At 32.0% G+C, this 27,001-nt stretch overlaps 2 protein-coding genes and 1 pseudogene across 5 annotated transcripts in view; 1 reads left to right on the top strand and 2 right to left on the bottom strand.

Moving 5' to 3' along the window:
• The first annotated feature begins 1,102 nt into the window (after window positions 1-1,102).
• LOC127710486 (uncharacterized) overlaps window positions 1,103-27,001 on the top strand; it is a 45,914-nt gene continuing 20,015 nt past the window's right edge. The window contains exon 1 of the mRNA XM_052216367.1: window positions 1,103-1,201. The gene's annotated coding sequence lies outside the window, so the exon portion shown is untranslated. The remainder of the gene's footprint in view (window positions 1,202-27,001) is intronic.
• On the bottom strand, window positions 2,353-25,764 carry LOC127710489 (complement C1q tumor necrosis factor-related protein 4-like). 4 transcript variants are annotated; one of them, XM_052216378.1, is made up of 2 exons: window positions 25,409-25,764; window positions 2,353-2,982 (listed from the first exon to the last, which is right to left on the bottom strand). In XM_052216378.1, exons 1-2 carry the CDS (start codon window positions 25,665-25,667, stop codon window positions 2,588-2,590), a joined length of 654 nt encoding a protein of 217 aa, XP_052072338.1. In that variant the 5' UTR covers window positions 25,668-25,764; the 3' UTR covers window positions 2,353-2,587. The 4 variants fall into 4 exon arrangements, 3 of the variants coding, with proteins under 3 accessions (XP_052072338.1, XP_052072337.1, XP_052072336.1); XM_052216377.1 differs by lacking the exons at window positions 2,353-2,982; window positions 25,409-25,764 and adding exons at window positions 16,871-17,364; window positions 19,833-20,185; XR_007986206.1 differs by lacking the exon at window positions 2,353-2,982 and adding an exon at window positions 17,332-17,364 and having other exon boundaries at window positions 25,409-25,549.
• Window positions 7,778-9,437, bottom strand: LOC127710490 (uncharacterized; annotated as a pseudogene).

Genomic DNA, 27,001 nt, shown 5'->3' with positions numbered 1-27,001 from the left:
CTCCACATTCCTTTTTATTCACAGACATAAAGGTGTAAGCGAACTGTTTAAAACTTTCTGCTACTTTCACTTAAACTCACAACTTGATGTCAATATTCAATCGCAAGGCTCGCATTGATCTACTTTTGATATTTCCGAGCATTCACCTTCCCTATGCGATCTTTATACGCTTCTGTAAATACTAAATTCCTTATGTATACTTATATCTGGAACTGGTGAATAACTGTAATCAACGTTCATTTCTCAAGCTAAGGAAATCAAAAAGTTTAACATAGGGATAATTACATGTAGGGTGGTTGACTTTTTACTAATAATGATAGCTTTATCTATTCATAATATTTAACTTTAAGAATTTGTAATTGTACTGTAAATGATTTAAATTATTACTTATATTAAATATTGTTAACACAACAATAGTGATAATGGCCTCATAGTTGTAATCTGTAAAGAATACAATTTTATTTTATTAAAAGGAAATTTGTATTTTTATATATCTCGTTTGACTAATGGTTTTTGGCAGGTGTATGCTTTCTTGGTCTTTGCCATACATGAGAGTCTGGATGGGGTATACGGAATACAGAATAATGGACAAAGAATAAAGAATAAAGGGGGTAGAGAAAAAATAGCCTTACCAAACATTTACTCACAATTTTATTTGTACATTTCTACCATTTACTGAACTTCTTAAAATTAATTTTTGGTATAATATCCGGCATGTTCTCATTTTCAACACGATTGCTCTACCTGGTATTCAGCCACCCCCCCTTTTTCAATGTCTTGTATTGTTTTGACAGTGATCGAGATTTTTTTGTTTGTTTTAAGAAATAAAATTGGGGGGGGGGGGGGGGGGGGGGGGCAAAACACTGAATTGATGACTTTAACGTTTCTACAGTTCTACAGTGGTACTAATTTATTTTTAGTCCTACAAAAAATAATTTTATCGGCCATTTTATAAAACGGGCAAAGTTTCCCAAAAAAATCATATAAAATTGTAGTTATGAAATATGGCATAACACAACAACTCTTAATTGAACGATGAGATCAGTTTTCTGCATACCTATTGCTTAATCGAAGGCTCCAAAGAGATTCCAGATGTCTATCGTCTGCAGATAATCAAATGATTGTCTACACATGAGTTACAGCATTTTCGTCTTCTGATTCATAACATCAGTGCTATAATTCAAGAAGATTAAGAACACAGGTAAGAAAGCAAATACTTAGAATTTTTCACCTCTTGTAATGTGTAATTTGTCCAATGTACAATTACTTTTTGTCAGTCCCTTGTTGAATACGATTACTATGTTACAACTATTGCGTATTGGACACATATTTTCCTTATATGTTGTTAAAATATGTGGATATCCGAAAGAACCGTTTTTTTCTCTCTCTCTTTTCACAACCAACAGTTTTGTATCTGCAATCAAAATGCAAAATTAAAAGCGTTATTTTTATATCCTGTTAACTACTATTTATTTAATGATGCATAGTAACTGTTGTATCCGTGGGATTAAAGGCAAATTATTAATGTTTTACTAAAAATATTCAACAAATCACAATCTTTGAAAATGAAAAACAGATCAGTTTAAGAATCATTACACACATTTTTAAATAATAAGGCTGTTTTGACAAGTTTCAGAAAACTGAGATGAATGTATGAATAATATTTCTAATTTGAAAGTGCAAATCGCATTGATAGCCTATTCAGATTCAATGTTGATTTGTAATTGCCCCGAAAATTGATTGAAACTAATTCAATGTGCATTAAAGATGTGCAGAAAGAGTTTGGCGATATAGTATAGTGAACAAATAATGAGAACAATACTGCTAAGATTCAGCGATGATTCAATGGCACTTCTCTTATCTAGAAGACAGCCATTACACGTGATCTACGAAGGATGCACATGCATGTACGTGCATTTTGTTTACATGAAATCAAACATAAGATAATCATTAGGGTATTTATAGAGTAGAACAATGTGTAGCTAAATTGACGATGTTTCTCATCAATATAAATTGAAATTGAAGCTGCCATACAACTATAGTTAATTAAGATGATTAATTCATCTCAAAATAAATTATTGCAACTGGTAAAATGGCAGTGAAAGAGGGACATCACAAGAGAACAAAATAGAAAAAAGGAGAATGGCTATATCAGCTAATAACGTAAATGAGTGAATTCGTAAAGAAATGTTTTGTATTTTCTATGTATCGAAGAATATCATCTTCGTATTAATTATTGATTTGTTTATTTATTGTTTGTCCATGTTAAATTTGATTGTGACAACATTATTAATTCAATGGGTAAGCCTCCACACTTCTGGCTATTCCACTATCAAGAATTTGTCCAAACAATTAAAACAAAGATGAAATTTATTCAGAATTACTAGATAAATATAATGAAAATGCTCGATTATTCACTCAACAAATTCGTATTTTTTTATAATTTGAAATAATATAGGTACTAGCATTTTGAAATTTGCAGTAACATGAATATAACATTATCTATACATTATATGCATAATGACGGCTGCCTCTAAAACATTTCTCTTGTCCAGATTTATTTTTTCTAAAATGTGTTTTTACTGGTTTACTCGGTAATTAGGTATCCAGAAAATGTCGACCTATGATCTCCATAAATAGTTTCCGTACCACTAATATGTTTAACATAAACTGTGTCATTCATCTTCAATGCCAGCACAACATTCTGAGTCCCAGTCGATAAATCAGTACCGAAAGCCCTGACCATTTTCTCATTATTTTTCCACAGATCGCAGTGTAAATAGCTGCCACTATCGGACATAACCGTTGTTGAAATAGAGTAGAGTCCCGTTTTCGGCCCAGTAAAAACTCCAGTGTCCTGATCGTAAGCTCCACCCATGTTTAACCATATTTTGTCAAATATTACAACTTCATATAGACCAAGATTTCTGGATGATGTAAGCGATGCTGTAAAAGCTGGCCTTTCCTTTTCTCGTCCAGGTTCTGAAAAATAATTCTCAATGCAATTTGCATAACACATGAAAAATAACCCAATACGGACTATATTGTCTATAAGAATAAGAATAAGAATAAGAATATTTATTATTCCAATCAAGGACCCTTGATGGGCAGCATGACATGTATAACACAAAACAATACATTGTGATTTGTAACAGAAAAAAACAACATTTTTTTTACATTGAAATGAAATATTAAAAGCTCATAATAGATGTTATCATGATAGAGCTACATATATTTCTTCATTTTATATAAAAATCATGTACATTTAATTCCAGACAGGACCAGAACCATTGAATCATTACAATAATCATCGTCATTACGTATATTAATTTACATTTCGTCTCACATCTAGTCATCAAATAATATAGTTCCCTAAATATTTTAGGACAGACAAATTTTCATTAGCAAATAACAAAACAAATTTTGCCTCATTTGAGAGATATGAAAAATTAGGACAAATACTGTTTATCTACTTGAAAAATATCTCCCTATCATATTTGTATGCTGGACAACTAGTAATAAAATGTTGTTACCTTCAACCAAATTAAGGGTACATTTCTTACAAAGCCTTTGATCTCTTTCTATATATAAAGTTTTATACCTGTCTCTTTCTATTTTGAGACCATGGGCACTGATTCCGATTTTACATATGACACTTCTCAATTGAAAATTGTTTAAAGATAGACAAATTTCTTTGGAAAAATAAGTTTTTAGTTTGAAATAAGTATCTAATTTACTACTTTTTGTATCTGTTCTTTTTGTGTTACAAAATTTTACAAAACTATTACAAAGTTTTTGCTTAACTGACTTGATAAAAAAGGTTAGCTTTACCTCCAAATTTTGAATATTTAGCTTTTAAAAATGTAATGTATGGATAGATACCAGCATTCCATATTATTAGTAAACATGTTTTTGTTACACATATAGGTATCATACAGTACCATATTTCATATTTTTTATTCTAAACTAATATTTCAACATTGATAATACAACTGAAAAATATAAAGGGAATCTACCAAGTTCTCCTAGCACAGCTAAGTTAGAAGATTTTTTGTTTACACCTAAAATATACTTCATATATCTTGAATTGGATTTATCTAAAAAAATCATTAATATAAATGTGCTGTAATAAATATTCACTTTCTTTCTGGCATGCTGCAGAGCTAATTTTAAACATACCTGTAATTTCACTGCCATACATTAAAATAGGTTTTATTGTATGGTCATATATATGTAATAGAGTAGAAATACTTGGATTGGAAGAGGATAAAGATCTTTGCAATTTGAGTAAAGCTTTTAGTGATTTTTTGTATAATTCTTCCTTTCCTTGCTAGATTGACCTCTAAACACCATTTAGTACAAAATTTGGATAAACCATCAAGTCGTTTTTGGAACTAGAAAAAATAACAATATCATCTGCATACATGAGGCAGTCAATTTTGCGGCCATTAATATCAACAGCATCTGGACTTTCATTAAATGCATCCGGTAAATCATTTATAAAAATCTTGAAAAGGTTGGGACTCAAAACATCCCCTTGTCGCGTTTACTCCAATTTGAGAATGAAAATCAGGAGTAAGCACATTGTCTATTTTAACACATAATTCACTTTTATTGTACATATCTCTCAGGATTGCATAGAAATTACCCCCTATACTATGGTTTGATAACTTATTTTTTAAACCAGAATGAACGACTTTGTCAAAAATGCTTTTTTTGAAATCGACAAAGCAAGCATAATAAAAGTTTCCCACCTTTCATACTGGTGTACTTATCCATTATAGTTTTTAATAAAAACATGTGATCAGATGTCCTACATTTACTTGAAAAACCAATCTGACAAGGACTTGATATTATTTAAATATTTATCAAGCCTTTTGTTTAGTATTGAATTGAACAATTTTCCCATACACATATTAATTGCAATACCTCTGGTACAGTAGTTTTCATGTTTTCAGGTCTATATGAAATTATGCTAATTGAAAGGAAAATTGGGCCCTCACTTGAAACAAATAACACATATCTGTACTCTCTGCATATCAGTAATATAAACATAAAAAAAGATGTGGTAAGATCACCAATGAGACAACTCTCCACTAGAGACCATATGATAGAGAAGTAAAATTAAGAAGCATTAAATAATATAACAATATCTCTTACTAAAGCGAATTTTACACATACGTTCATTACTCAAAATACATTGTCATGCGGAATTTTTATGGCCGTTGATTTTTTTTTCTGTCATAAAAGCTACAGAAATACTCCATACATACCGTATCCAATGTCGGCAATAACAGCCTGTTTTATCCGAGAACTCATCTCGTTCTCATGGTATCTTCTATTGTCTTCTCAATAGCGGTCTTCAATACCTGGTTGAGTTTAGTGGTATCGAACAGAGCAACTAAAGGCATATTTTGATTGTCCAGAAGTGGTATCTCAGAGGTAGAGTTATCACTGTTTTGTCCTGTCCCGTATTTCATAATTATTATTACAAAAAGTAGAATCTAAATCCTCCTTAATACCATTATTACAAGTTTAACAACTGTTTTATTTACTCGGACTGTTCAGTTAACAACCTGCCAGAACTGATATGTTTCGGAAATTACAAAGTAAAAAGTATTTATATGCACCGCTCACATAGAAAAAAAAAAACACTAAGGCAAATTTTTTTTTCGCAAATTAAAGATCGACAAATGATGTAACGTTCGTGGTCTTTGATTCGTTTTGTATGAGATACCAAAGGGAACTGATCTGATTGGATGAATATTTTGTCACAAGATCTATAGTTATGTTGAACATTATTTACAACAATATCATCCACCTTGGTTGGGGCTCAGGTAGGTTAGGGAGCTACCATTTGATTTTTAGAGGGGGGGGCTAGGATGAAAATTGAAAAAAAGACAGGACAGGAGTTTTGAGTAAAAAAAAAGGCAGGATGAGCAATTTTCCAAAAAAAAAGGCAGGATGACAATTTATGTTAAAAAAAAAGTCAGGATAACCTAATTAAAAAAAATGCAGGACCGAATAGAGTAAAAAATAAAAAGGCAGGACAGAGATAACAATTAAAAAAAAATGCAGGACAAAATTTTTAATCCTAGCCCCCCATAAAAATCAAATGGTAGCTCCCTTACCTACCCCCTGACATTTTACTACGAACAGCAGTAGGCACCGAACTTACAAATAACAGATTGATCTCACAATTGTAGGAAAGTTTTTAGGGAATAAAACGTTGATGAAAATGTTTATACGTTTTTACGACGCGAGTTCCAGGTGAACTTAAATTGCTACCATGTTTTAAATACAATGATAAGGATCTGAAGTATGTGTTTTGTTAGATTTATTTTATATTTTGCACTCAAAAGAATTTTGTTTACGCACCAAGTTCTGTTGACGTCAACGTATATCATAGAAATATATTTATTTTTTTACATTATCACTTCAATCACAAGATATTTATACATATAATTTCCGTGCTCTCAACATATGTTTCTGGAAGTTTTGTCCTATAATATTCAACCGTAAAATGCTGTACTTTTAGCGGTTATCGTTCTTGATCACAATGTTTATAATAATGATTTTTTAAGATATGTGAATTTGAATGGAATTAGTTTTATATTACCACTATTCGTTTGTAAGCTTTATTAAGATATAAGATAGCGTCACATTTAAGAGCCAGTCTTTGTAAGAATCAGGCAATTTAGAAGAATTTCAAAACATGGCCGAAAAAAACCCACCGAACTAACCATCCTCTTTTGAAGTTACCCTTATTCTGAGTTAGAAATGGTAGCTCTTCCGTTTCTGCGTGTCTGGTAATTCGAAAAACCTCTACTTAACTTTTGGTTAGAATGATAGCAAATTACGGAGTTACCTCCCCTTAATTGTAATTTCTAGTGCAATTCAACCAAATTATATCTTGAAATACCAGAACAGGAAAAGGAAACGAATGTTATATCCGAGCATTATTGTACATTTTGAACATAAATTAATGTAAACTTTTATGTTTTCACCACTGCCTAAGAATTAGGCAGATTGGCACTTAAAACATGACACCATTGCTTGGAAGTAAGCGCTACCACAATTAATCATCCCCCCCCCCCCCAAAAAAAAAACCGCAGTCACCATATTTTGATTTAAAATAACACGCTCAAGAACTTTATGTATTGTTCAGTATAAACGTTTTACTACTCTATCAGAACGCTGACTTCCTACTTACACAAACTGTGCATACAGGGGGTCAATCAAATGTTGGTTCCCTACAATCACAAGTCTAAAATCTTATTTTTAGATTTTCATGTCGAAAAATTTAATGAATACTTTTCATATAAAACTTGAGGAAAAAAGTTCGGGAGCATTAATAAAATGCAGTTGTAGAACTGAGAATGGAAACGGGAAATGTGTCAAAGAGACAACAACGCGACCAAAGAGCAGAAAACAGTAATAGTATCTATTACAGGAAGAGGTCAAATGGATAAGTTTAAGGAGCCCCAAAGAAATGATATTGTTATTTTCGTTCAAAGAAAAATATTCAATAGTATAATAGAAATATTTTCTGTTAGTATGGTAATTGCTAAAAGAAATCGTATGTCAGGAAATGCAAGCTCTGGAATATCGAAACACAAGGTTGGTACATACACCATACCCAGGCCCCGCTGAAATGCTGCTACAACAAAAATGGAAGGCTCACAATGAAAACAAAGTCATTTTTTTGTCTTTCAGTTTTTTTAATTTTTTATTAAAGTTAATTGATACAACGTACTAAGCGACCTTTGTCCTTAAATAAATGAAATCTTCTCAAATGCATAGGAAACATTAAAGAGTTTTAATCAAGTCCTCGTCTTATTCCATATCTTGCTTAAGTTGGTCAAATTCTAAAGTTCACGATAGTTTCATCAGTTTCATTGTCCATTAATTAGATATGCAGAAAACATGCTATAGTGCTCTCCTAACATTGTTTCCCCGGGTCTTTCGTCGTGCTTTATGTAGATTATTTCCCCTTTCTTCAGAGGCATTGCACTGTGTAGTGTTCCCGAAGAATAATTAAATCCAAGAAGTCCTAATGTGATTTGATTGTTCTTCCAGAGATGACAGAGTAGATGCTGTCCAATATTGGACATAACAGTACTTGATACGAAGTACAATCCGTTTCTTGGTACTGTAAACACGCCTGTAGTGGGATTATAACCATTGCCCATACTTGGTCAAATTTTATAATTTCATTTGAATGGAGAGTTATATGTGCCTTCATTGATGCTGTAAATGCGGGTCTTTCTTGTATTTGTCCAGGTTCTATAATAGAATAGAGATAATAATCATATTATACACATATAAAAAAAAGGATAGTTCTCAAATGAATATATTATTAGTTGTTTTTCTGCTTTGAATCGATCGGATGAGTTAAGTCCTTTTCAACTGATTTTTATAGTTTCTTCTTATGTTGTACTGTTACAACATCACAGGTTAGCGAAAGGGTTTGGCGCCCGCAGACATGTTTAACCCCACCCTCCTCTCTATGTGATTGTCCCAAGTCAGAAGCCTGTAATTTAGTGGTTTTCGTCGATTGTTGCTGTATATCATATCTGTTTTTCGTTTGTTGTTTTGAACATAAATCAGGTCGTTAGTTTTCTCGTTTGAATGGTTTCTACATTTGTCATTTCGGGGCCTTTTATAACTAACTATGCGGTATGGGTCGTGCACATTGTTGAAGGCCATTCGATGGCATATAGATGTTAACTTCTACGTTATTTGGTCTCTGGTGGATAGTTGTCTCATTGGCAATCACACCATGTCTTCTGATTTTTATATATAATGTATGAGTATAACTGGCGTTAACATATATTAACGTTAATATTGCCAAATTACAAACACTAAGTATTGAAACCAGTTCATTTGAGTCTGTTACACACTTTTAAACATTACAAATGAGTTTATATAAAAAAAAAGATAAATCAAGCTACAAAGACAAAAAACGTTCTCTTACTGATCATGTATTAACACTATATATATATACTTACCATATCCAATATCCTCGATGATCGCAGTTTTTATAATTGGAATTCTCTGGTCAGTAGTCTCCTCAACTGTCTTTATGATATAGTCCTTTAACAGTTGGTTTAATTTAGTTGTGTCAAAAAGAGCTACTAAAGGCTTCTGCTGATTGTCCAAAAGGGAAACCTCTACTGAGGAGTTTTTGTCATGTTCCTGTGACCAAATCATTGATTGAACGCAACTCGTTAGCATGATGATAAGCAATGGATGTAACATTGCTTGATCCATTTTAACTATACACCAATATTAACAGAACAGTCTCGTTTAACGTGTTCCTTTTGTCACAAATCGTTTATAGTTTGTTAAGAATTTGCGATACTCGATTTAATTTGTGAATATGATACCGGTAGGGCGAAGGTCCACTTTATAAACTAGCATGCATTCGGTGCACCTCGGCACTTTTTGGTACCATGTTTCAACCTTTTGATGTTCGGTATCGGAATCTGCCGAGGTGTGCCAAATGCAGTATTATGCGCAATGATGTTCATTTTGTATTTTTTTTGTTTACAAATTTATTTACTTCTACTAATTTACATAAAACATTTCATAATAGAGGCGGCATACAATGAAATTGCTTTGTAGTTTTGGTAACAAAGTTTTCAGCAAAAGTTAACTTAACGAGTAGTGCAGCATATAATTAAAGAAGTTAAGGTTTTTCCCATGTAAGGAGATCTATAAAACATTTTTTACTGATTCTGTTTGTACACTTTGTAGTTTTGGATATCCAATCTCGGCAATAGTTTCATTATACACAAGACCAATTCAAATCAGTTAGTGAAACAGCAACCCGAGACCACAAGGCACATAGTTACAAATGAATGGAATCAAATCAAATCATTGTACTATAATATGGATCTCAATATATATATATATATAGGTTTGAACGTTGTTTTCAATTTAGACTTATATATATATATATATATATATATATATATATATAATCAAATGAAAAAATGTAAGATCAGCTTAGGCAGAACATAAGACTTTAACATTAACTGCTACAGTTTATAAACATCTCAAAATTTAGGCGAGGCATTTTTTACGAATTACACATGAATTTTGCCAGTCTTTTTTGTATAAAATTATTCAGAAATAGCTCTTTAGAGAACATCTATAAACCTTTGTTTTTATCTCTGTTATACCAAATAGGTTCTGTTCATAGTTAGAATAGCTGTATGGGGTTTTCGTAAACCTTTCTTATGGGTGTAAAAGATTTGTTATATTAAAACCAAACGTGACTAAGCCCGTTTTTGGTAAATGATTTGGTTTTTTAATTGTTTTGGGTAAGAACGAAACTGATTAGTGTTGTGTAGACGAAACGCGCGTCTGGCATTTTAAATTATTTTTCCAGACTTATATATTTAAGAAGTGTACAACTTCAGATGGACTTCGAGAAAAGTCAAAGCTACAATTGATATTTTTCATCCGTGTGAGCTATACAACATTCTCATACCTTTTTTCTGTATAATAGTTGTGACAAGACAATATACATGTACAAATAGAAAAATGGTGAACAGGTTAAAATTTCAAATACTATAAACATCAAAGTTATAATTGTCATCGAAATCCTAAATGTAATATATAATTTCAAGCAAAACGAATTTATTTGTTCATTTGGTTGCTGAGTTAGTATAACATATGGGTATATATCCAAGTAAACTAAACATCTAAAAAAAAATGAAATAGAATCAAACAACCCAATCAAACAAAAGTGTTTAAATTTTGATTTTACATTAGCCCAAACCCCCGAAAAGAAAAAAAAAGATTCTTTGGATTTTGATGGAATTATTGCAAAGTAATATTAATGAATCACTAGAAATTAAATGGAGGTTTCAGAGGGATCAACCTAGTAAATAATTAAACACTATTTTCAATTATGTCTACTGCTAATAATTTTTCATGGTAAATTATATCCCATTATAACCCATTTCGGATACTAAAGTATTATATCTTACACTTACAGAGATTATTATTACCAATTTGGGCAAATGGTCCCGACCTGTTTAATGTCTGATTGAACAATATTTAGTCATAGTCAATTTATTTGTGCAACAGTATGTGTGGTCTGAAATATTATGTTTTGATTTGCGACAGAATCAGTTATTTGTAATATTTCAGTTCCGTTATTGGCATATACCAATGATAAAAGTCTTAATTTCAATGAGCATCCTATTTGTCGTCTTTAAGAAATGAATTCATAAAAAGTTATTAAATTAAAATTTTATACGGAAGATAATTTAAATCGCATACTCTACCAAAGGAACTGATGTGTAAGTGTTTCCTGTTGATGATATGAATAGCTGTTACATTGAATAAGGGAGAATACTTCCGGTTTATATACAAACCCATTTCAGTCCAATTTGAAAGTTATTTTTAGGGACTTACGTCGTAAATATCCGGATGCCGGTTTTTTTCTTCTAAAAAAAGAGAAAAATGTGACTTCCAAAAACAAATGTGTCTTGTGATAACTTATCATTGCATTAAACTTTTCACAAGAGTAAGCCGCGAAGGGGTTTTGATGTAAGCAGTTATTGGAATATTACCGTTCGTAAGTAAGCAACCAAGAATAAGATCGTTATGTGTAATTTGTCCTTAAACAAATGAAATCTCAAATGTATAGATAAACAGAGTGATGAGTTTTAATCAAATATCGTCGTGTTCCTTATCTTGCTTTAGTGGGTCAAATTCTAAAATTCACCTCAGTTTCATTGTTCGTTAACTAGATATGCAGAAAACATGCTATAATGCGCTCCTAAAATTGTTTCCCCAGCTCTATCGTCGTGCTTTATGTAGATTATGTCCCCTTTCCTAAGAGTCATTACAATGTTTATTGTTCCCGTAGAATAATTAGTCCCAAAGAGCCTCAATGTGGACTGATTGTTCTTCCAGAGTTGACAGTGTAGATACGTTGAATGAGTGGCCCTAACAGTACTAGATACGAAGTACAATCCGCTTTTTGGAATTGTAAACACGCCTGTAATGGGATTATAAGCATTGTACATATTCAGCCAGACTTGGTCAAATTTTACAACTTCATTTGAATGGATAGGCTTAGTTGTCGTTAATGATGCTGTAAATGCTGGTCTTTCTTGTAATCTTCCAGGTTCTATAATAGAATAAAGATAATAATTATATTTTACAAACATAAGAAAAGATGTTCTCAAATAAGATAATAATGATATTCCTACTGTCTGTCGGCTTTCGACCGAAACCCAAAGTAACAACTGCTTCCAGAAAGCCAAGTCTTATATTATTACTTATGCAAACTATTATTTATGAGTATACCTGATGAAAATTATTCCAAAAACATGATACCAAAGGGACATTTAAACTCATAAATCGAAAATAAACTGGCAAAGCCATAACAAAAGAAAAAAAATAAACCAAAAAATAAAAACAGTATACAAAACACAACATAGAAACTAAAGACTAAGCAACACGAACCCCAGCAAAATGGTTAAGTTGATACAATTCAGTCGAAATAATAAGTAAATAAATTATTCAATTGTACTCAAACAAGGTTTTAACTCAAATATGTCATCGAATATATAATGTATGAGTTCAGCTTAGACGGTTTTGTATGATATGCAAAAACCCTCTTAGAAAAGTTTACAATCTTTTTTGTCTAAAGCACACCTAATGAAAGTTTTCTATCGCCCTTCACTGAAAGTAATTTTACTTGGCTCCAATCTATTTTGCTATGTTTACACTGGGTAAAGACTTTTGATAAATTCTATATTTTGGTATGACATTTTTTGCTCATAAAAGCATTAATTTGAATTAACAAAATCTAGACAAGAATAGGTGTTTTATTCTGATTGTCACTTACCTGTAATAAAATCTGATGATTGGTAAAATTTTGAAGTTATTGTTTCTTAATTAAATTTTACACAAGCCAAAGGCTTGGTCTCTGGTATACTTTTTGCATAAATTAACATTAAGAAATAGGTATAAAACAAATATTTAATGAGTAAAATGCAGTAAAGTATAGTTGCATAATTTTCCAATACAAATATCAAGACATGTCTTCGTCAAATGAAATCGTTACTTCAAAAAAGTTTAGTAACATTATCAGATCAAACACTAGAGAGAAGCGTTGCGATAATGATTTAAAAATAGACACGTGTTTCTCAATTAAATACGCCTTAGGTCAAATGTTTTGTAAGCAATTTACTAACACTTGTAATAGCAGTTAAAAGAGACTCAATAGAACAACAAAATTTTCCTAGGGTCAACCTTGACTGATGTACTTGCAACCGTATTAAGTTTTAATGTAGTTATATTATTTATAAAATGACAATTTAGAGTAATAATGGATAATTCAAATCTTGTTCTTTTATTATTAAATGTACTTGTATGTAAATTTCTGTAACTATTGATTTTTGTTTGTTTTATTTATGTTTCATTATTGACCAAAAAACATCCAAAACACAGTTGGTAACATAGTAGTTAATGGAGGGCGGTCATGCGGTCTGTTTAGTGTTCCCGTTTAGTGCAATAAAATTTTCAGATGAGCCTTCAAACCTTTTTGTTAAGAATGCTTGTATTCACATTAAAATTTTGAATAGGGATTTGTATGATATTTTCATTTTTTAAGATAGTGATTTTTTTTTCAGTAACATTTTCGATTGCGGGTACCCATATTGTGTAAACAACTCGTAAAGTTTTCAACCGATGACTATCAAACTTTTTAGAATTTTGAATTCTCATTGAAGATTAGTACATCACATTATGTTTACATATAGAGAATGTTTTTGCAGATTTTCAAGAAACTAAGCGTTTCCATTCTCAATTTTATTATTCATTTTAAAGCAGCATTCTCACTTTTAGATACCGATTTGTACGACTTAACATGAATTTGCCAATTTTTTGGGGGACTGTTGTTTTATTATTTCTGTGAATTTGTAGAAATCAGTAGATATAACTTATGTTTACTAATATTCTTATATATGATCCCTTAAGCATACCAATTACTTGGACCATTAATATAGATTAACGTTAATGTTGCCAAATTACAAACAATAAGTATTGGGGAACCGGTTCATTTAAACATTACAAAAGAAGTTTATAAAAACAAAAAACGAACGATCATTCAAGCTACACAAACGACAGTTATTTACTGATCATGTATTAACATTATACTTACCATATCCATATATCTTCGATGACAGCAGTTTTTATAATTGGAATTCTCTGGTCAGTAGTCTCCTCAACTGTCTTTATGATATAGTCCTTCAACACTTGGTTTAATTTAGTTGTGTCAAAAAGAGCTACTAAAGGCATCTGCTGATTGTCCAAAAGGGAAATCTCTACTGTAGAGTTTTTGTCAGGTTCCTGTGACCAATCATTAATTGAACGCAACTCATTAGCATGATGATAAACAATGGATGTAACTTTGCTTGGTCCATTTTAACTTTATACCAATGTTAACTCAAGGACAGCCTTGTTTAACGTGTTCCTTTTGTCACAAATCGTTTTCTAGTTTGTTAAGAACTTGCGATACTCGATTTAATTTGTGAATATAATACCGGAAGGGCGAAGGTCCACTTAATAAACTAGCATGCCTTCGGTTCACTTCGGCACATTATGGTACCAAATTTTAACACTTTGATGGGTATCGTAATCTGCCGAGGTATGCCAAATGCTGTATTATGCGCAATGATGTTCATTTTGTATTTCATTGGTTAACATATTTATTTTCTTCTTCTAATTTGCATTAATCGTTTCACAATAGAGGCTACATACAATGAAACTGTTTTGAAATTTTGGTAAAAAAGTTCGCAGCAAAAGTTAACTTAGCAAGTAGTGTAGCATTTAATTAAAGAGGTGACGGTTTTTCCGTATAAGTAATACATAAAATATTTTTGACTGAATCTGTTTGTACACTTTCTAGTTTTAGATATCCAATCTCGTCAATAGTTTCATTATACTTAAGACCACTTCCAATCAGTTAGTGAAACAGCAACCCGAGGCCACAAGCCACATTGGTTACAAATGAATGAAATAAACTCAAATCATTGTTAATAATATAGATCTCAGAATATATAATCAAGTTAAAGTATGCAAGATCAGATGAGACAGAACATTAACTATAACATTAACTGTTACAGCTTCTAACCATCTCAAACTTTGCCCAAAGGCAAAGCTGTGTTGGGTTTTCTCAAACCTTTCTTATGGGTGTCAAGGATTCGTTATTCTAAAACCAAACTTGAATTAAATCTATTTTTGTAATTGAATTGGTTTTTTACTTGTTTTGGGTAAGAACGAACCTGATTAGCGTTGTGTAGACGAAATGGGCGTCTGGCAACTTTTATGATTTTTCCAGACGTATACATTTAAAAAGTGTACAACTTCAGATGGAATTCGAGAAATGACAAAAAGTTACCTTTGATACTTTTCATCCATGTGAGCTATAGTACATTTTCATATGTTTTTCTGTATAAAAGTTATGCCAAGATAATATACAGGTATATTTAGAGCCATGCTAAAGCCCGCTTCGGATGCGAGATTAAGATTGGTCACTTGGAACAAATGGAAATTTTAGAGGGATGAAGCTGGTAAATGATTCAAACGCAGACAAATACACAATTGAACATTTTTAATTATATCTACTAATAATTATTTTGCATGGTAAATTATATCTCATTTTGGATATTATATCTTACACAGAATATAATGACCGATGTGGGCAAATGGTCCTAACCTGTTTAAAGTCTAAATGAACAATATCTGGTCATTTTCAATTTATTTGTGTAACAGAATGTGTGGTCTGAAATATTCAGCTTTGTTTTACGACAAAATCAGTGATATGTAATATTTCAGTTCCGTTATTGACAGTTACCCATGATACAAGCAACAATTTCAATGAGCACCCTTTTCGACAATTTAAAAAAATTAGTTCATGGGAAATTATTAAAAATGAAATTTACACTAAAGATCATTTTAATCGTATACTCTACTGAATGAGCTGAGGTGCAAGTGTTTCCTGTTGATGATGTACTTTGTATAAGAGAGAATACTTATTATTAATACAACCTATTTCAGTGATATATTAAAGATTTTGCTAGACCGAATAGAAAATATTAGGATTCTGGTTATTTTCTTTTTAAAACAATGATAAATGCGATTTCAAAAAACAAATGTATCTTGTGATAACTACATCATTGGATTTCACCAGGAAGTGTATTGGTTCTTTTCCTTCAAATAAGTGCGAAATCATCCAGTCAAGACACGGTGTGTCCTTACCCTTACCAACAATATGTTTTTGTAAGAAAGATTTTAAAATAAGAAAGAAAATTTGAATATTATCGTTCGTTCATATCTGAAGCAGGATACCAGGACACAATCCACATAATGTTATTAGGGCAACTTGTATTTGCTTCAAAAAAATAATGTACATACTTAAGATTCGATATTCACTCACGCCTTCAAATGTTTAGTTTATAATTTCAGACCTTTCATAATTCCAAATCAACATTTCACGAAAGCAAGCCGCAAAGGGGTTTAAATCTAAGCCGTTATTTGAATATAACCTTTCGTTCTTAAATAACCCAGGATACTGGGAGAAGATATTGGTATAATGTACGAATAGCGCAAATTGTTTTTTTTTTATTAAAGTTAAATGACCAATTGTGGAACAAAACGCCCTGATCCGATGGTTGCAAAATGGGCAGTTAAAGCTAGTATATTTTAGAGGAACAGTGTGAAAGTGAAGCGTGAATCTTATGGAATCCAAAAGGATTTTTTTCTGATGGAAGTAGTTAAGAGACCTAAAATTGTTATGGGCACTTTTTCCTCAAACAAATGAAATCTCAAATGCATGGAACAACACAGTGATAAGTTTTAATCAAATTCTCGACTTATTCCATATCTTGCTAAAGTAGGTCAAATTCTAAAATACACATTCGTTTCATCAGTTTCACTGTTCATTAATTAGATATGCAGAAAACATGCTATAGTGCCTTCCCAAAATTGTTTCCCCGGCTCTTGCGTCGTGCTTTATGTAGATTATGTCCCCTTTCTTTAGAGGCATTGCACTGTGTAGTGTTCCCGAAGAATAATTAAATCCAAAGAGTCCTAATGTGATTTGATTGTTCTTCCAGAGACGACAGTGTAGATTCTGTGCATGTAAGGACATAACCGTACTTGATACGAAGTACAATCCGTTTCTTGGAACTGTAAACACGCCTGTAGTGGGATTATAACCACTGCCAATATTCAGCCATACTTGGTCAAATTTTATAACTTCATTTGAATGGAGAGTACTATCTGTCCTCATTGATGCTGTAAACGCGGGTCTTTCGTGTATTCGTCCAGGTTCTATAATAGAATAGAGATACTTATCATATTATACACATATTAGAAAGGGTAGTTCTCAAAAGAAATAAAAGTGATATTCTTGTTAGTCGGCTTTCGACCAAATCGCAAAGGAACAACTGCGTCCAGAGAGCCATGTCTTATATTAATACTTATGCAAACTTTTATTTATGAGTATACGTGATTAGGATCGTTCCAAAAAAAACAGGTGTCTTACATGTAAGAAAATCAGTATGAAACTTTTTTTTAGTTCCGAAATAATTAGGTAATAAATTATTTAATTGTACTAAAACTAAAGTTTTAAGGTAGATCGAGTATCTTTTTCTGAGCATCCCTTTCGGGCTTGATTAAAAAATACTTTTTCGGTTTGAAAATATTTTACCAAGTATCAATCAATATACAACAGAAACATCTAACACTTGAAATTTTAAGATTAAACTATCAAAAAAGTAAGTGTATTTTAAATTTTCAGAAACAAATCTTCAGATTGTTGTTTATGGAGAAATATTTTTCTTTTCAAGGTTGTATTCTATTTGTGCTTTGCATTGCTCCTCTCGAATAACTTTTTTTGCTACATTTCCTTAAGCCCATTTTACATTATTAAGTGTGAAATACATTTTCGAAGTCATATTTTATCTTTGAATTTTGTTTTACTTATCGTTATCAAATTTTGGTGAAAGATTTGAAAAAAGAACTATTTTATATAGAAAACATCCGAAAAGTATAATGTCTATCTTTTCAAATGAAGAGTATATACACTGGAACAATTTAGTTTCATTTTATAATCGAGAACAAACAGAATAAAAACTACACATATAAATTTGACAGAGTTGCACACAGTGGGTAACAGAGTACCCTTTATAGCATGCTGTTCGGTGTGAGCCAAGGCTCCGTGTTGAAGGCCGTTCTTTGACCTATAATTGTTATATTTTTATAGATTGTGACTTGGATGGAGAGTTGTCTCATTGGCATTCGTACCACATCTTCTTATCTATAGTTAATATTGGGCGATCGGCCGGTTTGTTAAAATGAGGATACCTTCAATGTGTATTCAACTACTATCACTTTCTAGAGTGTTTGTTTATACATTGCATCTTGCACCTCACGTTGTGTACGCATTTGCATAATTTGCAACTTTTCGATGATGTAATTGAGTCAATTTTCTGAATTAAGGGTTCCCGTTTTGTGCAATCATCTTTTTATAATTTTTTCAGATGAGCCATCAAACCTGTTTGTTAAGAATGCTTGTATTTGAAATTCTAAATAGGGATTTGGATGATTTTAAAAAAATTTTAAGATAGTGATTTTTGTAGTAATATTTTCGATAGAGGATACCCATTTTGTGTAATCAGCTCGTAAAGTTTTCAATCGAGGACTATCAAACTTTCTAGAATTTTTGAATTCTCATTGAGTACATTACTTTGTGCTTACATTCAGAGAATTTTTTGAGAATTTTCCAGATGCAAAACTAATTCAATTTGTAGCAGCATTCTTAGTCATGGGTACTCATTTGTACGAATTTACATGATTTAGTCAATATTTGTTGGGGACTGTAGTTTTATGAGCTCTCTGAATTTGTAGAAATCAGTAGATATAACTTCTCTTTGCTAGTATTCTTATGTATGATCCCTTAAGCATATCAATTACTTGGACCATTAACATAGATTAACGATAATATTGCCTGTCAATGTATTGGAGACGGTTTATTTTAGTCTGTGATCCACTTTAAAACATTACATTTGAGTTTATTAAAAAAAAAATCGAACTAAAATTATCAAAGCTAATGTTGTCAAATTGAAGTTTTGCCAAACCGGTTACTCTGATAATATTTCGACCGTTTAACCGGTTGACCGGTACTTTAGTTGATGTTTAAAGGCATAATCTACAGTTCTCTACAAATGCACGGTTTTATGATACGATAAATTGAAGTTTGTCCTTGGGTTTGAGCATTCCTGGTGAAGGTTTACTTTAAATTTATCTATAATAACCCAATACTACCATATCTACTATGGCGTATGTAATAACTTCAGATTAAGAAGATGACAATTTTTCTCTGTTGTCCCAAACGATTCGGTGAGAAGACGAAGCGTGTTACTCGTACCACCTAGTATACATACCGGTTATCCTATGCTAATTTTGTTGACTTAAGAACTTGACCCATGCTGAAACACAAGTTGTCTTTGTGCTAATCAATTTTGTAAAATTGGAATGTTTTCAAGGTTAACAATAGCAATCAACATTCAGAACAATTGATCTGTCAAATTAAGTACCACGACGATCATTTTAAAATTCAACAAAATTTATTAATGATTTCAATATACAATTATATCAAATCTACTTGTATTAAAATTTAAAAAGATCCGGTTAACCGTCTAGTGTTTGTGGTATTCGATATTCGGTCCTTCGACTGTTAACCGGTAAACCGTTGACAACATTAGTTTTCACTGATCATGTATTAACATTTTACTTACCATATCCAATACCTTTGATGACTGCAGTCTTTATAATTGGAATTCTCTGGTTAGTAGCCTCCTCAACTGTCTTTATGATATAGTCCTTCAACACTTGGTTTAATTTAGTTGTGTCAAAAAGAGCTACTAAAGGCATCTGCTGATTGTCCAAAAGGGAAACCTCTATTGAGGAGTTTTTGTCAGGTTCCTGTGACCAAATCATTGATTGAACGCAACTCATTAGCATGATGATAAAGAATGGATGTAACTTTGCCTGATCCATTTTAACTATATACCAATATTCACTCAGAACAGCCTCGTTTAACGTGTTCGTTTTGTCACAAATCGTTTTTTAGTTTGTTAAGAACTTGCGATACTCGATTTAATTTGTGATTATAATTACGGAAGGGCGGAGGATCACTTTATAAACTAGCATGCATTCGGTACACCTCGGCACATTATGGTACCATATTTCAACATCGTGATTTTTGGTATCGAAATCTGCCGAGATGTGCCAAATGCCGTATTATGAGCAATGATGTTCATTTTGTATTTGTTGTGTTAACACATTTATTTCCTTATTCTAATTTACATTTAACGTTTCTCAATAGAGGCGGTATAAATTGACAGTATTTTGTAGTTTTGGTAACAAAATTCTTAGGAAAAGTTAACTTAACCAGTAATGCAGCATATAATTAAAGAAGTGAAGGTTTTTCGCCGTATAAGGAGATCTATAAAACATTTTTGTCTGAATATGTTTGTACACTTTGTAGTTTTGGATGTTCAATATCGGCAATAGTTTCATTATACATAAGAACATTCCAATCAGCTAGTGAAACAGCATCCCGATACTACATGCCAAAAAAGTTACAAATGAATGGAATCAAATCATTTTACTATAATATAGATCTCAATATATTATAAACGTCTAAATGTATGACAACTTTACGATAGACATTCTCCATCGGATAACTTGTTGTTATACAGAGCTTACGCCATACTATATATACTCGTCTCAAATTTAACCCAACAATTTTAGATCTGCAAATTTGCGTAAGCAAATATTTGTTTTTTTCCCTCTGCGGGATTCGAACCCCTGCATCTGAGACATAGTGGCAACACCGCCTACAGCGTCTAGACCACTCGACCAATTAGGCTATATTAAAATATTTCTTTCGTTAGTCGAGTAATGCATGTCCTCGTCGGCGTTATCTAAGGGTTGCAACATTATATATTGTATAGTGACAAGAAAATGGTATACCTTGCAGATCAGTTTTTTTTATCTCTCTTAAAGGACGAACATAAAATTCAAATATTAAATATTACAGTTTCTAACCATCGCAAAATTCATCCAAAGGCAAGGATTTTCTTGAGAATTACATATGGGTTTTGATTTTCTTTTTTGTATAAAAATAATCAGAAATATAGCTTTTGAGAGAACATTTATGAACGTTGTTTTTAATCTCTGTCTTACCAAATAGGTTCTGTTCATAGATCGAATAGCTGTGTGGGTCTTTTTTTAAGCTATCGTAAGGGTTTCAAGGATTTATTATACTTAAACCAAACGTGACTTAAATCTATTTTTGTAATTGATTTGGGTTTTTATTGCGTATGGCAACTTTTATGATTTTTCCAGACTTATACATGTAAAAAGTGTACAACTTCAGATGGACTTCGAGAAATGAAAAAGCTACCATTGATCTCATTGTACATGTGAGCTTTAGTACATTTTTATTTTTTTTTCTCTATAATAGTTGTGTCATGACAATATACATGTCAACATAAAGGAATGGGGAACAGATTACAAATTCAAATACTATAAACATCAAAGATATAATTATCATCGAAATCCTAAAAGTAATACATGATTTCAAGCAATAAGTGTTGTTTTGTTAATTTGGTTGCTGAGTTAGTATAATATATGTATATGTATCTAAGTTAAATGGTCAATAAATAAGAAAACTTGACTATACAATTTTCCAGTAGTTAAATAGCTAAACATCTTTAAAAAAAATGAAGATTTAATCAATCGGGTCAATCAAACAAAGGCATTTAATTTTAATTTCAAATTACCCCTGAACCCATTTTTAAAGAAAAAAAGGTACATTGCATGTTGATGAAAATCTTGGAAAGCGATATTAATCAACTAAAAAGTCAACAACTTTAGTTAAGGGACTTTTCTAAATATATGACTTTTTTTAAGATTGATTCGATTGATCCCTGTACAAAATGGAGGTTTCAGAAAATTATTCTGTTTCCAAATGTTGCTGATCTCACAAATGCACCCTTGAATATTTTCGATTAAAACATAACATTAATAGTTTAGCATGGTATATTTATGTCCCATTGGGGATATTCCATCTTACACAGATTATCATAACCAAATTGGAGTATAGGTACCTGTTAAAGTATAATTGAACAATATCTGGTCATGTTCAATGTATTTGTGTAACAGTATGTGTGGTCTGAAATATGTGTTTTGATTTGTAACAAAATCAGTTACACAATGTATATGTAATATTTCAGTGCCAGTTAAGCCTAATACAAGTAATGATTTCAATGATCACCCTTCTCGATAATTTTTAGAAATGAATTATAAGAAATTATTTAAATGAAATTTTTCACTTAAGATCATTTAAATCGCATACTCTACTTAAGGAGCTAGGATGTAAGTGTTTCCTTCTGATGATACACTTGGTATAAATGAGAATACTTCCTGTTCATGCAACCTATTTCATTGTAAAAAATTACTAGACCTAACCGAAAATATCAGAACGATGGTTATTATTATTTTTTTTTTTAAATAAGTGAAAAATGTGATTTCCAATAAAAAATGTATCTTTTGATAACTATATTATTGCATTAAACCAGGAAGTGTATTATTCTTTTCCTTCAAATAAGTGTGAAATCGTCCAGTCAATACACAATCTGTCCTTACACTGACCACCGATATTTTCTTGTAAGAAAGGTTTTGTGTTTTGATTTGCGGCAAACTAATTTATATGTTACGTTTCAGTTCCGTTATTGCGAGTTACGCCCGATACAAGTATTAATTTCAATGAGTATCTTATTTGTCGACTTGAAATGAATTAATATGAAGTCATTGAAATGAAATTTTACACCCAAGGTAATTTAAATTGCATACTCTACTAAAGGAGCTCACGTCTTAGTGTTTCCTGTTGATGATGTGTTTGACTGGTTCTTTGTATAAGAGAGAATACTTACTGGTTATACAACCCACTTTCAGTACTATATGAAAGGTTTTACTAGGCCTAATCGTAAATATCCGGTTACTGGTTATTTTCATCTAAAAAGGAGAAAAACGTAACCCCATTGACCAATTACAAATGTGTCTTGTGATAACTATCGTAGTGCATTAATCCAGGAAGTTTATAAATTCTTATCCTTCAAAGAAGTTTGAAATTTAAACTTGTCAAAGATACCAGGCTTATGATTTTGTACGCAAGACGCAAGTTTTGTCTACAAAAGACTCATCAGTGACGCTCCAATCAAATTTGAATATTATCGTTAGTTCATAGTTGAAGCAGGGTACCGGGGGACTATATTTGTATTATACGAATATCGTATAAGGTTTTTGTACAACCATGCTTGTATAGTAAAATGGCCGATTGCTCGATAAAACATTTTCACATGCTGGTTGAAAATGCGGACTTTTAGCTTGTACACTGTTTTTTGGCAAATACTAGTTGACCTAAAACCGCTATATGGATCGTGACCTTAACACAATTAGATCTTACACTTAGGGTTGCATGGGATATAGAAATACGGTCCTCCATGAACTTTACCTGGCTGGTAATGAAGCCCATACTAAAGATAGGATTCGTTTGACGGTGTGGGATGTATAAATACGTAGCATGGTCTAGTCGGAGAGAGGCCTACTATGGTGACAACAACAACACTCTCACGGGTCCGTATGTAGACTGATATAAGGCAAATGAAGGAAGCATGATAAGAGGTCTGAAAATTAGTAATGAGCCAAGATCTCACGCCAAAAAATATGTTATCTACTGAAGCATCTTTGTACAAGACATAGTTTAGCAAAACATCTTTCTTGGTAAAGCCTTGGCTCAAAATCAAATGTCAATACCCCGGTCTGGAAATGATGTTTCCATTGTCATCTGTAGATTATGATTCTTTTTTATTATCGAATTCAAAGGGCAAAAAATTCGCATTACCAGACCTTCTTCTTTCTGTCCCTATCTTTAATACTGCATATTCCAGTAGCAATCTTAATTTACCGCCTATCATCCTGGTCGACCTACTTTTTAGAACCTTCCCATTGTATCAACTGAAAAATGTTCCTTATTATAATGCATGGGAAAACACTGAAGATTTTTATTTAAACACAGCTTGTAAAGATCCAATTTTACAATTCATATTAGCTTTCATAAGTTTCATTGTTCACTTATTAGATATGCAGAAAACATGCTCCAGTGATTTCCGTACATTTGTTCGCCGGCTTTGTTATCGTCATGTTTAGCATAGATTCTGTCTCCTTTCTTCAAAGCCATTACAGTGTTTAATGTTCCCGTAGAATAATTAGTTCCAAATATTCCCACATCTGATTGGTTGTTTTTCCAGAGATGACAGTGTAGATACTGTCCTCGATTGGCCATAACAGTACTTGAAACGAAGTACAGGCCGTTTCTTGAAACAGTAAAAACGCCTGTAGTAGGATCATAAACATTGCCCATATTCAGCCAGACTTTGTCAAATTTTAGTACTTCATTTGATTGGAGAGTTATAGATGACGTCAACGATGCTGAAAATGCGGGTCTTTCTTGCTTTCGTCCAGGTTCTATGAAATTATTAAAAAAAAAAGAATCATTTTTGTAAAAAAAGTCTCGAATGGCACATTATGTTCTGTATATTTATGTTTATTTAACTGTCTATCGATTTCTTGAGAGAAAAAAAAACAAACGTAACGACGTTGTCTCTCCATAAAACCCTGTCTTTTATACATCTGATATCATAGTGCTCCAATACTTTATAGATAGAATTTTTTCGCAAAGTTTATTCATACATCATATTATTGAACTAGTACTAGGATATCAACTCGAATATGTAAGGTTGAGCTTATATACAGTTTAATTGCCAATTTTGCTGAAGTGTTTGAACTTTATTCGTGCCTAAATGACATTCTGAAATATTTAAAAAAGAGATGATGTTTGCTTTGACCTGAACATCAACAGACGGTTGTGAAATTAGATTAAAAAAAATGCAGAGACTGTTGATTCCAACGACTCAGAATTTCATTCAAGACAAAAATGTATTCATAACATATAAAAATTTTGGTGAATTTTACTTTTATTGTGCCCTAAAGCAAATCAAATAACTGTTTCGTTCACTTTGATATGGTCTTTCAAATTACAAACCATATGTATTGGAACTCACCCGCCGATTTCAAGCAACTTTCGAAATAACGCTTCTCTGTAAGAATATAGTTTAAATCCTTCGATTCAATCTTTAAAAATAGTTTGGTCTTCACAGATGGGTAAATGTTTGATTTTATTTTGTGGATGATGATTTGCATTGGTATAAAAAAATGTCTACTGACAATGTATCGTTTTACTTACCATATCCGATATCTTCGATGACAGTTTTTTTTATAATTGGAATTTTCTGGTCAGTAGTCTCCTCAACTGTCTTTATGATATAGTCCTTCAATACTTGGTTTAATTGAGTCGTATCAAACAAAACTACTAAAGGCATACGCTGATTATCCAGAAGGGGTACTTCTATTGTGGAGTTTTGTCTAGTCTCCTGTGACGTAATTGACTGAACGCAACTCATAAGCATGAAGATAAAAATGAAATGTAACTTTCTTTGCTCCATTTGAACTTTATATTAATGTTTATTGAAGACAGTCTCGCTAATGTGCTTCATTTGAGACAAACTTCTTTTAATTTGTAAAGTTTGTGATGATCATATACAGTTACAGGAAGGACAAAGGTTAAGTATCACAATGTGGTGAGGTCAAAAACAAATTTTGAATGTTGCTCTTTGTTTTCTTATTTTCTTCGCTAAAAAGTACCCTAAAACACCAAGCCACACAAGTCACACAGACCAGAAAACATAATGCACATCAGCTTTTGTACGCGGGCCATAATAAGCCAATATATGCAAGAACAACTAAAAGAGAATAAATACAATTTTTAATATTTTATTAATTGTCATGCTAAATGAAATTGATATTGAGTTTGTTAGTTTTTTTCTGTACATAATCGTTATAGGAGAGCCATTCCAAACTAAAAGACAATTTAAAAGAGTTGGTCCTGCATTGTTTCATAACAAAGAATGGCCTACGTAGATACAAGTTTCTTGTCTTAGGGAGGGATAAATCGTACTTTGTAAAAAATCACTCTGATTCAAACAAAAAAATTCTCTGAAACTGGCATTATCAAGATGCTTGATATCTTGATTGACAACATATTTGTAACGTTTGGAGGACGTTTTTTTCAATCGGCATTCCTATGAGAACTAACTGTGCTTCTGTTCTTGTCGACTTGTTCCTTTATTCATATGAGGCCGACTTCATACAGGAACTTCTTAGGAAGAAAGAAAAGAAATTAACAGTATCCTTTAACTTCACATTCCGCTATAAAGATGATGTTCTCTCACTAAATAATTCAAAATTTGGTGACTATGTTGAACGCATTTATCCCATCGAACGTAAGATAAAAAATACGACAGATACAGTTAAGTCTGTCTCATTTCTTGACTTACATCTAGAAATTGACTATGAGGGTCGGTTGAAAACAAAATTTTACGACAAAAGAGATGAATTCAGCTTCCCAATTGTGAACTGTCCATTTTTATCTAGCAACATTGCAGCAGCGCATGCATACGGAGTATATATCATCCAGTTGATACGATATTACATGGCTTGTATTTTCTATCATGATTTCCTTGATAGAGAGTTGCTGCTCACAGGGAAGCTATCAAACGAAGAGTTCCAAGTGGTGAAGTTGAAATCCCTTCGTAATTGTTACGGACGCCATCACGAGATGGTTGACCATTATGGAATATCCGATTCACGGATGACAACGGATATGTTCCAATTGTAGTAACTACAATCCCACCCCCTTTTCCCCGAATGTGACCTACTGAAGTAGACTTATCGCCGGGTATGTACTAATATGAGCAACACGACGGGTGCTACATGTGGA

This window comes from Mytilus californianus, unplaced genomic scaffold (assembly GCF_021869535.1).
Source record: "Mytilus californianus isolate M0D057914Y unplaced genomic scaffold, xbMytCali1.0.p SCAF_8, whole genome shotgun sequence".
NCBI lineage: Eukaryota > Metazoa > Mollusca > Bivalvia > Mytilida > Mytilidae > Mytilus > Mytilus californianus.
Note: the sequence above shows the minus strand (reverse complement) of the source record. Positions and strands in the feature narration are given on the sequence as shown.